The following is a 13,932-nucleotide window of genomic DNA, read 5'->3' on the forward strand; positions in this document are numbered from 1 at the left end:
GGGTCAAATCTGTCGCTGCTAATGTTCCCTTTTGACTCGTTTTCAATAGATGGTACCATAGATCCAGACTCCCAAATGCATTTACTGTTGGCTTACTGTATTACTTTCCTAGCATTTGCTTGTCACCTTGGTATGGTCACTAAAAGCAATGTGGACCTCTATTCAAGTAAATTCTGATTAGGACTATGTGTTGGTTTCTCGGGCTATGGGTTCTCGATCACAACTTTCTTCGTTTTAAGTTCTGCAGCAACTATATCTGGGCTGAGGTTATGAACTTGTTATGGCTGAACTTGACAGGAGTGCCATTCAAAAGAGATAGCAATCCCCCTTCCTTTTGTTTCTGATGAAGAACCCTGCTTGAATTAGGGGAAAACTTCCATCTAGTTCAGAATCCTATAGAAATGGCAACCACCCAGAAAATCCTGGGAAATTTACAAGCAAGGTGTGATGGTAACAGCCCCCCCCCCTTTCGATTCCATTTGGAATCAGATGCTCAGAGGAACACTTCATCCAAACACAATGGGTCCATTTATCTGTCATCATGGGTACTTGCTATTGACAAATTTATCCCCATCCCACAGTTCTGTAATCTTTTTACCTGAAACCATCCAGGGATGTGTACGCAGAGGAGAGGAAGTCTCATTATATGTATCCAACCACTTGTGTTGGATACAAATCCAAGCCTTGTTTGTCACGGTCACACTACAATGTGACAGAATACTTAGAACTGGTTTATTTAAAAGATACATATGTTACTAACTTGCCCTTCTAAGGGCATGTCTTCACCAAGCACTGGCACTGAATGATGTCCCGTTATTTCATGTTAAGCGTGCATTAGAAGACAAAAGACAGCATGAAAACATATCACCCACTTAATAAGAAGACAACAGGGGCTTTGATGTTTAATTGCATCCAACTAGCTTGTCTTGGTCTTTTGCTGAATGCAAAAGAATGTTTTCCAAATACATCTGAAGATGATCGTGTTGTCTGCAAAAGTTTTCTCCTAATACAAAGCATCATGTCCACGTTTAGTTTGTTCTGGGCGATAAGGTCTGGAACACATATTGCACATCAAAGGCCTTCTTTCATCTAAACTATCTCAGATTTGACGCAGAAGACCTTGGTGGAATAAACAGCACAATGGGGTTGCTTTGCTGGGCAGGCTTCTGTGGCATCATCAGAATGTGATGTGAGGTATGTATTGGCCAAAGCATCTCATCCTACCGAGACTTGATGCCACATCTCTAGGAAACCTGTGTTCAAGAAGTACACATCTAAAATGTAACTAAGCTGGATTCCTGAATTTTACTTCACTTGCATAGTACTCTGCAGGTGGATAAAAACGTATTTATAACTTTACATAACTCCAGCAAGCCCAAGAGTTCTGTCTCATATACTTCAGTGCCAATCCTTATATGGCCAAAACAGTGCCATCCATGGACAAGAAAGAGGCATCAACAGGCTTCAGGGAATCCAAAGCTTTCAAGAGGCATAAACTGGAGAAGAGGGATGGAAATGAGGATCCTGGAACTCTGGATCAGGAGCAATCTACACTGCCACATGTTGTTGCGGCTCCCCTTCTTATATAACCTAGTAATTCTAGATGACTTCTCACCTACAGCATTCGCTATAAATTGACACCTCAAAACTCAGAATAATGGGAACCATCCACTACAGAAAAAAACTACCACTGGTCTTGGGAAAAATCAGTAAAACATGGAGCAAGATACTAACCAGAAATCCATAGGTACATGCAGTGCTTTTTTCAGGGGGTACTCAAGGGTATATGGTACCAGCACCTCTTCTTTGTTGTTAAAAAGTGTGGCACTTACTGTAACAACTTCATGGTGAGTACCAGCACCTATTTTTCTAGGGGGGGGGGAAGCACTGGGTACATGTATGGTCTCACAGAGGGAGGGAGGGAAAGATGTTAGATATTACTTTATGAAGCTGGGGGTTGCTCACAGTTTTGGCTCCTATTCTGGGACACAGTAATAGGCCCAAAATAATGCAGGGAGCATCATGGCTTAGTGTGGTTTTCAACACTGGCCTCTCTGGTCCTAGTCCAGCACTCTAAGCATAGTTTGACACTGGCTGGTCTTTGCACAGTACTTTGGTGTATTATTCTGCAGAGAGGAGGAGGAGGAGGAGGAGGAGGAGGAGGAGGAGGAGGAGGAGGAGGAGGAGGAGGAGGAGGAGGAGGAGTTGGAGTTTGGACTTGATATCCTGCCTTTCACTCCCCTTAAGGAGTCTCAAAGCGGCTAACATTCTCCTTTCCCTTCCTCCCCCACAACAAACACTCTGTGAGGTGAGTGAGGCTGAAAGACTTCAGAGAAGTGTGACTAGCGCAAGGTCACCCAGCAGCTGCGTGTGGAGGAGCAGGGAAGTGAACCCAGTTCACCAGATTACGAGTCCACCACTCTTAACCACTACACCACACTGGTGTGCATTATTTAAACAGAACAGAGAGGAAGAGTGAGGCAGAAGCCTGAGAGAGCCAGGGGTGTGTTTCTGTTTCAAATACGTGAGGGGATCTCTACGACAAGTAGAGAATGGTGTGTGTCATTGAACCGTAGGCTAAGTGCAGAACACCACAGCACTGTTTACATTTGGACACTGCGAGGGAGAGCTCAAACACTTCGAAACAACAGCAAGAATTTCATGACGGATATGGAGCAGCCAATGTCCAGCCCGTGTGCCAAAACTGGAACAAACATCCCCTCCACCCACACCAGAAGTAACAGCCAGGACTTTGGCTGGCTAAGGCAGAACAGGAAACTGAAATGAAAAACCCAAAACCTGATTGCTGGTTTAATTTTCCTGGCAGAAGCTGCTTTTAAGTTATAAGCGGAAGAGGTTTCAGTGTTAAGCCTCCCCCATAAGGGCGTCTTCTGTGTGGATGGGAGGGTAAAATACAGCAGAAGTGTTTGGGTTGTTTTTTTTCATGATCACAGTCTCAACAGAAACTTATCACAAAGGCCCCAGATAATCACAGTATTTGACTTTCCCTGGTAGCCATCTATAATGAGCTCTGTACATTTCCCCCTTAATTAATAATCTTCTAATACTATTTCCTGAGGTAGTTAGGAAAGGTAATGACATTCCAGGGGGGGGGGGTGCTATTCCAATGAGACTGCAGGAGAAAGGCTAGTCTTAATTAAATCTTGTTTCAGAAGCTGCCAGTTCTTCATCACAAAAACACTGTGTGTGGATGTCAGTCCCTAGACAGCTGTTTCCTCCATCTAAGGCTGCAGGGGAGGGGAGAGGAGGGATGTCTCATTAAACAGAGAAATTGACATTTAAGACTCCAGGGAAAGCCAAGAAAGCTGCAAGAACCCTTTCAAAGGAGAACATGAGCAAAAATGCAGAAATATGTTACAAGCAGTTGTGAAATGACAGGGTGCCATTCAAGGGTCAGAGTGCTGAGAAGTGTTGTTTACATGAGCAAATGATATACGCTCTGTCAGAATGGCCTACTTTTGGTGACCACGGCAATTAAGTGATGCCAATGGCACTGGAAATCATTGCAATATGCTGATATTTTTGTCCTTCCATGCAGAAATGTAGGGCATCGTCCAGAAGGCTAAGATTAAGGTCATATCAGCGCTGGGAGACAGAGATTAAAATGAAAGTTGGAGACACAACTATTTTGTTTTTGTCATTTAATGTTCATCGGCACTCGGCATTTCCTATCGGCCTTAACAAAAGAAAGTCAATAACAGATACAAGGCCAAAGAGAATGTTCTTAGATAACATTATTATTTGCCTGCATGGTGACGTTAATGCTGCTTTTGTTTCTTGTTTATGTTTCTTGTTTTATATTCATATTTTTGATGGTTTTATAACTTTTATTCCATTATTTCAATATTGCAAAGCCACCTTGTGAACTTTTTGCAGAATTGAAAGGCTGGAGAACTTCACCCAGTGGCGGCCGAGCTCGTATTCTAGCTTCCCCCTACTCCAGTCTTTTCTCTAGACATTTAGGATTTTCTTCCAACACCCTGCCCCCTACGGCTCTTATTGAACCCCACCCCACCCCCCCAGCCCAATAGCAAAATGTTTGCCTTTATGAGAGAATCATTACAGCCACCATTCTGAAATTTGGCAAGCTTCATCCCCTCAGAGCTCACAATGCCTGCAAATTGTATGCCATTCTGGCAACAACAACAAAAATCAAAGTGTTATAGGCTTGTCTTTGGTTTTTTGTTTTTTGTTTTTTTTTTGTGGTTTTTTTAAATCAGAGTTGAAAGGTGCCCTAAATGAAAAGCCCTAGATTTATTTGCCCACAATCTGGCAGGCTTAATCCACTCTGGAGGGGCTTCTGTGCCTGTAAATTTCATTCATTTTGGCCAAAAGTGGGGAACAATGCATTTTTAGAATTCCCATTTCAGGGAATGGGGCACCCATTTTGTACAGGGTAGGCTTGGAATCAAGAGCACAAATTGAAGCAGAAAGAACAGAGTGTGACTCAAAAACAGATCAGATTGTTTGGGGCGGGAAAAATGTCTATATACAGATACAAAGTGAGTCTTAGGACCTGTTCGCTCCCCTTATCAAGTGCACATTCATTACCCTGGTCCTTTCCCTACAATGATAATTTCCAAAAAAGTGTCACCCCATCCATGAGAATATTCCAAATACATATCTGGGGAAATTGCAAAAAGCTTTAAGTTAGATTTCAGGTTGTCAGGTATGAGAATCATAATACAAAACATTTAAGTTGTGCTTTGCTGGACATGCCAAATTGTAAACCAGCTGAACACAGATGCCGTCAAATATTTTGCTTGTAAAATTCTGCGGGTAATTAGATTCAAGGAAATAGATTGCTAATTCAATAAATGTACGTGTTTAACATGCAAGGGTTTGTGTAAGTGGTGTCTTTTTGCTGATGAAATACTATTTGATTGCCAGAGCAATTGCCCCAGGAGCTTTTTCCTCCCCAAGCCAGCCCTGCACCACTTTGCCAGGCTGGGATCTGATTAGATCCCAGCCCCGCAAAACAGCTCAGGGAGGGCGGCATGAGAAGGACCGCCATGCATCCTTCAAACACAACCTCTCCCCTGAGGGGCTTGGATTGAATGGCACATGACTGCCGAATCCTTCTCACGTTGTCCTCCCTAGAGATCAACCTCAGAAAGCCTGATAAAACATCTTATGTTCAAGATTGCTGTTTTATTTCTGTATGAGAATGAGTTTACAAAAAAAGGAAGGAAGGAAGGAAGGAAGGAAGGAAGGAAGGAAGGAAGGAAGGAAGGAAGGAAGGAAGGAAGGAAGGAAGTTGATTACATACAAAAGATCCTATATTTAAAAGACAGGAGGGAAACAAGTCTGCCACAAAACACACAGATGATCATCATGGGACTGATACATGCCAGTAATAGTTTTTTTTAAAATGTATGTTGCCGTTTACAGAGACCAGAACAGTTTACAGACCAGAACACTGCTAAAGAGGTCTTTCTCTTCAACTTAAAAGGTTTAACAGGGTTGGTTATGAATAGAAATAGGAAGGGTGTTCCACCTAGAGAGGAACAGAGTCACGGAAAGCTTTCTTCCAGAGGTTCAGGGCGTGGAGCTTCTTGTGCGAGTGAGAAAGACAAACAACATTTGCCACTTGCTACGGTGTAAGATTATCTCAGCAAATGTCCCAGGACAGACAACGTCAAGAGAGAATGTTCCCACTGGGCAGAGGGAGCTATAATCACTTAGTCCAAGGTTTTAAAATCATTTCTCTGGCAAAGACATCAAAACAACTACGGCTGGAAGAATCTGTCAATTTCAGCTCTCATTTTTTTTCAGTTTTAAGTTTGTTACATTTCCACATCAGTTTGCGATTGTTTCCCCCAATTCTGCAAGCCTGATATAAAAGAAGAGAGAGTCCTCAAAAAAAAAAGTGTCAGCATTTTAGTGTGCTTTTCTCCCAATACACCCATTTTGTAATGAGACACAACACAATGAAAGTTAAGGTGTTTTCTCATTAAATACATGAATTTAGTGTATTTCTGTGGTTCACCCTTCTTGTTGTGCTGTAGCGTTCCTGCTATGGAGGGCCCAACCAGCGCCAGATTTAGGGCAGTGTTGGTGGGAAATTGAGAAGATCCATTTGGGGACACCAAATTTTGGCCTTGCCCAGGGCGTCATGTTACCAAAGATTACCCAAGTCCATCCCTGGCCCACCAGCCCTCCCAAAATCAAGTGTCTCTGCCTCTTACATACCCCTCAACTATCGTAGTAAAACTATGTTGTGTCCCATTTTTATTTTCGTATGAGAGCATGGTGCCCATTTTGGGTGCCACAGTCTCGCCTCCCAAAAAGCGTGTCTTTCAGGACCACGATCTCATGCAGATCACATGACTTGTGCAGGAATGCCTCTCTGGAAGATGCATGCCGCAGTTGTTCGCCTCAACGTGTTGGAGGGTATGTTGCAAAGACTCCTCTCCTCCCTCTGGTTCAGTACCATCATAAGATGGTCTTGGAGCTCAGGCAACAGGCTTCCTGTTTCTTGAGGCCTGAGACCTCCTTGCAACGGTGGTGAGGAAAAGGCTCCAGCATGGTCAATGGTCAGCAAGGATGGTCCTCAGATTGTCCACCATTGCTTAAGACAGCTGCTCACCTTTGCCTTCTCCGTCACTTTAAATGCAGTCCCATTTCCAACCCGTGTGGACCTCAGTTTTTCCTCCAAGGATCTCACAAGGCAGTGAATGTGGTCCACTACCTCACTGATCCATCATCTCAAGAGTCCTGGAAAGTTAGACTGAGAGAAAGTGAATGGGCCACTAGTGAGCTTCCCGGATGACAATGTAGTCCTAACCATGTCTACTCAGGAGTCAGCCCTGCTGAATTCAATGGGGTTGGGCCACAAGGCAACTGATGACTGTACGCCACTAGAAATAAAATAAATAATAATCAAAGCACCCACCCACAGAAGAGACTGTGTATCACTCCATCTCTCCTTGACTCACTGCCCTGCCCTTGCATTCTACTTGGAGAAGGTGTGGAGATGCAGAAGGATCTACCCTCAGAGGAGGCTCACTGTGCTATTTCTACACGAGTCTACATGCTTTGGGCTTCCTTTCTCCCACTCATGCCACGAGGCTTTCTCAGAACAGAGGTGCATGGAGAAACACGGTGGCTGGGCCCTGGTGTGCGTTTCTTGTACGCCGCCTTGGAAGGGTTTATATCCTGAAAGGCAGGATATGAATTCTTGCAATAAATAAATAAATAAAACCATGCCTCCAATTTCCATTCAAAAAAGAAAGGGATTTCGTCTTTTGATCAGCTCTTTAAAATTAAACACGTAAAAATAAAATACAACAATAATAATGTTTTATATCAGGCTGGCAGAATTGGGGGAAACAGTTTTAGAAGATATTAAAAGCTGTGGGTGGTGGGATATCAGGTGCGATTCTGATGTACTGTTACCAGTCTGTGCAGTTATTTAAAGTTGCCTTTAGGATCAAAATATCCATATTCATGTCCAGCTGCTGGTGTTGCCATGAAAATCCCCTATGGGGTGTTTTTAAATAATAATAAAAATGATGATCTAGTATTCAAGATCCCCACCCACTTCCTAATACAGTTGTTTCGATATTTGCTCTGGTAATGCATCATGAAAGCAGACTCCTATGGTAAAAATAATCCATTACGAAATAGAACTGAATACATAAAGCATGCAGTGAGGGGTGGACCCCCCCCCCAAAGAATGCAATCAGCCTGCCAGATCAAATTGACTACAAATGATGCATTCATAAGTCAACATCCGTTGGGTCAAAAGAAACGTTTGCCCAGTATCTGCTACAGAGAAACAAAGATTGGAAACAGTTTTCAGTAGATCCCCAATTTGGACAACAGGCTTGGTAAAAATAGCTGTAAAGGAAACTATTTTAATTGTCACAAATCTCACAAACTCTCTTCCAGGAATCTTACAGAGACCGTGGCTGTTGAAGTTTCTGAGCTATCTGTATGCGATGTCTTGGTTATGGCACCATCATAGACAAAATGGGCTTAAGGCCAGACAAAACGACAGCTGGCCCATTTTTTCCCTTTTGCCATGCAAAAGTAAATGGTGGGAAAAGAAGGTACAGTGTTGATTGAAGGGGGGAAAGTCCACCTAGCAACAAGTGAGGAAAATATTGAAGGAATTTATGCAGCAGGACTCATTTGAAAAACAGAAATTATTCTTAGTCTGCAATGATATCTATGCAAACTAATCTGAGCATACACAAAACAAAGTTTGTGCTCAGTCTATGTTTCCTCGTGTATACTTGACAGTAAAACAGATTCTCCTCCCTTCTAAATATGGGTGAGGACTGAAATACCCCTTCTTTAGCACCTGGCAGAGTGGCATGATGTTTGCAGAGGTAGAATGTGCCCTGATTGGCTGGGTAGTTCTAAGTGAGTTCTTTCCTCTGCATGTTTGGTTCAGTGCCTCACTGCTATGTGCAAGGCCTGACGTAAGAAAGGCTTTGCTCCTTTCTCCTCAAATTATACACCAGGGGTTTTTGTTTCTTTGTTTCTGCAGTCAAGTGTTATCAAATTTATTTTCTCTCTGGACCCTGTCTGGATTATTTAAAAGACTTTGCTAACACTTACAGCCATACTTGGTTTAAAAGAAAGGCAAATAACATAAAAATGGGGAAAGAAAAGATGTTGACTTGTTCACTGAATATTTATAATTATCCAAAAGAAGGGCCAAGCAGATAGTCTGTGATTTAGCACCCCTATACAATTCACTTGCTATATAATCAACTATGGAGTCAAATTTTGCAAGCAACATGTAGCAATTGGAACACCTTATAAAACTGAGCAATTTATTCACATACTCCCTTTTAGAGAGGCAATACCAAACCATATTAATTCCTCTGGTTTTTAGGTCTTTTAACAGCTGGGTGTTGTTGTTTTTTAATTTCTATTTTTATTAAAGATTTTCTTGATTTACATAGATATATGCAATGTCTCTCAACAGCTAGGTGTTGTTGTTGTTGGTTTTGTTTTTTTGTTTTTTAAAGAAAAAGACTGGCTAGGTCTGAAACTATTCTGCTACTTAACTTGGCAGAGCCAGAGACCCTAAGGGTGGATAAAGCAGGAGTCTTCAAATGCTTAAAAAGTTCTTTTGTAAGATAAAATACCAGCTGTTCAGTATGAGCAAGGATGGATAGGCCAAAAGCTTGGGCATCAGGTTACAGGGAGGACAAGTGTGGGCAATTATTTAGAAATTCTTGGTGCGTGATTTTGCAACAGGACTTTGACCTAGGTAAAAAAAAAAAGTAAAACTGATTGCTGGAAAACAATCATTTCTACTTCATTTTATTTATTTTGGGTATCCGACTAAGTCATACTCATGGTAGACTAAGTCATACTCATACAGTATCTGTATGATATACTGTGTTCTAGCTTATAGAGTTCAATTTTAAATTATCTATATTTACCAGTATATGCTTTTATTATTGCATATGTCTGTATTTCTGGTTTGTGACCATAATAAATCAATTCATTCATTCATGGTAGACCCATTGCTTATTGACTTCAGCTGATCTGCTCTGTGTTGGATACCACTTTTAAAGTCTCTTTGGGCTTCCTTTCCAAGTAAGGTCCTCTCTATTATTATTATTATTATTATACCCCGCCCATCTGGCTGGATTTCCCCAGCCACTCTGGGCGGCTCCCAACAGAGGACTAAAAACAGAATAAAACATGAAACATTAAAAATCTTCCCTATACAGGGCTGCCTTCAGATGTCTTCTAAAGGTTATATAGTTACTTATCACCTTGGCTTGGGGATCGCATAACTCCATACCCTCCAACATTTCTCCAATGAAAATAGGGACATCCTAAGGAAAAGTGGGACATTCAGGGATCAAATCAGAAACCAGGATGGCTTCTGTAAATCCGGGACTGTCCCTAGAAAATAGGGGCACTTGGATGGTCTGGCATAGCTTCATGCACATTTTTCAAAACAGAAAAGGCATATACTGATTCCCATGTTCATCTATATTTGAAGCGATTGTGAAGTTACAGTTACATGATACCAAAGGGGCAGAACAATTTCAAACCAACTCAGATTACACTTTGAAGAGATTTGTCAGTCTTTTTGCAACGAGCAGATATTATTTTTCATCATTCTACCTGTTTTGCAAGTTTTGTGTGTATTTTTAGAATGCTTGCCCTTTTAACTTGGAAGATAAAGAACATGCTCAATGTTCTCAGCCGTATAAAATCACATTCAGCTTCACAGTTGTTGGGGGGGGGGGGAGCTCAGCTCTACTTTCAGAGTGTGGAAACTCTCCTATAATGAAAGGGGGAACATTAATTTTCTATGTATATAAAAGATCAGGTTCTTAATCATTCTGAATGAACTCTTTCTTCTTTTCTTTTCTAAACACTTTAAATTTATATCCTGCCCTTCAGTGTATGCTAAAAACTCCCAGGTCACCTTACGAAAGACAACTATGAGTAGGTTATGGTCCCATATACACAATGGAACTTCATAAAACCATAGAGTTGGAAGGAACTTCTGAGGGTCATCCATAGCCAAACCCCCTGCAATGCAGGAATCTCAACACATGCTTTCCCCATCCAATTTGAAACCATAGCAGACCCTGCTTAGCTTTGCAAATGTGCTGGTGGCTTTTCTTTTTAATTGTTGCACCACTGAGGGACTTCAAAACATTAGGGTCCATATATACAGTATTGCTAATGTCAGATGAGTGCCAGTGATTCTTGCACCAGATTTCAAATTGTCAGCTGAAAGCATTCCCATTTTGGTGAGCTAGAGAACCATTTTCCGTGACAGACTGAGCTCCCGTTGCTCTGTCCGAGCTTCTGCCAACCTAGCAGTTCAAAAGCACACCAGTGCAAGTAGATAAATAGGTACCACTGCAGTGGGAAGGTAAACGGCATTTCCATGCGCTCTGGTTTCCATCACGGTGTCCCGTTGCACCAGAAGCGGTTTAGTCATGCTGGCCACATGACACGGAAAGCTGTCTGTGGACAAACACCGGCTCCCTTGGCCTGAAAAGTGAGATGAGTGCTGCACCCCATCGTCGCCTTTGACTGGACATCCAGGAGTCCTTTAGCTTTTACCTTTTTTCTTTAATGCTGCCTCTGCAGAGGCCAAGGCATGACTGTGGCAGTACTTTCCTGATTCTCTTCTCACTTACCCCAACCCAAAATTCCTCACCACAGGGAGACGGGGTAGCAGCCAAGGTAGGGGGTGGTTCTATTAGCACTCTACTGCCGAATGTAAGCATGCACTGGCCACTGACATAAGTGCCCCACATACACACAGCTGGTACATACATTGTACTCAACTGTACAATGCCATAAGGACCTGCTATATAATTCTATCACTAGATTATGAAATGTTTTTAAAGCCTACATTTGAGTTTAAGTTTAAATTTAAACTCACTGGACAGGTCAGTTGGTTAGAGCATAGTGCTGAGAATGCCAAGGTTGCGGGTTCAATTCCCCATACAGCACAGCTGCCTATTCCAGCATTGCAAGGGGGTTGGACGAGATGATCTTCAGCATCCTTTCCAACTTAATTCCATGATTCTAAATTACCACACACAGAGACAACATTGTCGGATGCCAGCATTCAAAGCTTCATTAACCATGGAGCCCAGAATTTGGGATCCCCTCCAAACCGCTGCCAAAGTTTTGCAGGGTTTTGCAGCAAAAAAACCCCAAAAAACTGTGTTTTGCAACACATGCCCCCCAACTGAGTATCCAAAATTTCAGGGTTCATGGTTAATTAAGCTAACATCTGGTACTGTATAGTCTAGCACAGGCATCCCCAAACTTCAGCCCTCCAGATGTTTTGGACTACAGTTCCCATCTTCCCCAACCACTGGTCCTGTTAGCTAGGGATCATGGGAGTTGTAGTCCAAAACATCTGGAGGGCTGCAGTTTGGGGGTTCCTGGTCTAGCAGATAGGAATGTTGAAGAAAGGTTTGAACCCAGCAAGAGAGAGCTCTGTTATGATTTAGGTTGTGATCTAGGTGACCTCAGGCCAACTTATTCTTCCCAGCCTCGAGCCCTCATCTGTATTATGGGTACAAGTTATAAAGTCTTCCCTTTACAGGGGCAGCTGTACAGGTTACAAAGGAAAAGCTTTAAATGCTACAAAACTGCTAATTATTCTTATGACGGCATCTCAATGAGGGGTATGGCTTATAGATGTCAGGGATTTACATTTCACCTCTTTAAAAATAACTACTACCATTGCGCATTAAAGAACGCCAGCAAATATGATTTGCTTGGGGGGGTTGGGCAGTTAACGGTTAATCTATGGCATGCCAAGTGTGCATATGATTACGACAAAGAATTGGCAGCTGCAGAAGGAAAAGGGCTTGTGTTCTGCCGTTCAAACTTGTCAGTCAACTCATGCCAGCATTCTGGATGTCTGCCTCCCTAGCACACCCTTATTACATGTGTCTGTCTGAGCCGACTTGCTCATCTGTTCAGAGAGACACCACATAAGTCGGGAATTCTCCCTCCTCTGTGGGAATTAGATCATAACCCTTCAGAAGCATTTGCCTCGTCGTCGCCCTCCTCCTCCTCTTCCTTACGGGGAACCTCTGTGCCTATGTAGTGTTTCTTTGTAGGTTTCAAAACCTGTGTGCTTGTTTTGATTTCTAGAATGGAAGAAGCTGAACTGCTGAAGGAAAGATTTCAGGCCATAACTGTAAGTGATTCTTCTATATATAAATCTGTGTGTCCATGTTTGTGTGTCTGTGTTGTAATGTATATTTTAGAAAATCACTATCCAAACTGCTTAGATGTTACTAGGTGGTTGGAAGGTCTCCCTGTTCTGTATGAAATCCTTCGTTTCTGTCCTTATTTTGTTCCGTTTTGTAGACTACAAACTTTGGGCAGTCAGCAGAATTCGGCGTATGACTTGCATTTATGGCAGGAACATAAATTTGACCATTAGGTCCCAGGCGCTGAATGCCAGAGATGTAGGAGTCAGGCAATGTTTTATATCAGGCATACGTGATGCTGTCATTAAGACCAAGTGAGTGTGCATCTGTGCATTAATTTGAAGGACACCAGGTCAGAAAGCTATGAATGAACTGGAACTAGGAAATTCCATAGCTTAAAAAGAAAAGAAGTACCCTGGGCAATTAATCTTCTGCTTAATTAAATGAGTATTTGTTGGTAGTTCATGGGAACACCAACATTCTCTCTCTCTGTGTGTGTGTGTGTGTGTTTATTTTTAAAGGAGTATGATATGGGAATTTCAATTCAGTTCACACTATGGTGGAGATATTTTATTCATAAAGAACCCAGTGCTTGCAGAAAGTTGTCTCAGAACTGTGTTTTTCTTAAGAGGAAGAACAACAACTAATAGCATTGACGTCTAGCTCCCTATTGATCTGATCTAACCCTCATGCTCTCATCTCATGACAGGTTTGGGCCGGTAGATTAGCTCACTGGCTATTCTTTAAAGGCAGAGCCGTGATTGGCTGTGGGTGGCATCATAGCACAATAATGATCATGTTCCTTCAGAGCTCTACCAAAGCTAGACGCAACATGCTTTGAAAAAAAGTTATTTCTGACATCGTTGTTTCATGCATGTTCCCATTGCTCCCAGTGCTTCCCTTGCTTATACAACTAAAGAGCTGACAATTAAAGAACGGAATAAGTAAATTAAGCTGTTCTTTAACTTTCAGGAGCTATTTATTTCTCAACCCTTGGTTCAAACTCTTATTTTGTTTCTCCGCAAATAGCAAGACTTCCCACTGGTGAACTGGCATCCCTATCAAACGACTCCATAGTCAGGCTTGCAAATGCAGCCGCTGGCAGCGTACCCATTACCAGCTTACAACACAACTTGGTCATTCTCTTTCTCAATTCAGATCAAAGCTGGTTTGGGGCGAAAATGCATCAAAACACAGTATTTCATAGGAAATGTCAGGATAGTTAAAGGATAGT

The 13,932-nt window shown here is 42.2% G+C and overlaps 1 protein-coding gene across 3 annotated transcripts in view; it reads left to right on the plus strand.

The window, feature by feature from the left end:
- Positions 1-13,932, plus strand: part of PALMD (palmdelphin) — a 50,571-nt gene that overhangs the window by 12,911 nt on the left and 23,728 nt on the right. For 2 of the 3 annotated variants that reach the window (XM_088673799.1, XM_088673800.1), the window contains exon 2: positions 12,637-12,682. In XM_088673799.1, the coding sequence (XP_088529925.1) occupies positions 12,638-12,682 (45 nt within the window). In that variant the 5' untranslated portion in view covers position 12,637. Of the gene's footprint in view, positions 1-12,359; positions 12,683-13,932 lie in introns of those variants that run through there. The other variant, XM_088673801.1, reaches the window with a different exon arrangement.

Source organism: Zootoca vivipara, chromosome 7 (assembly GCF_965207765.1).
Source record: "Zootoca vivipara chromosome 7, rZooViv2.hap1.1, whole genome shotgun sequence".
Taxonomy (NCBI): domain Eukaryota; kingdom Metazoa; phylum Chordata; class Lepidosauria; order Squamata; family Lacertidae; genus Zootoca; species Zootoca vivipara.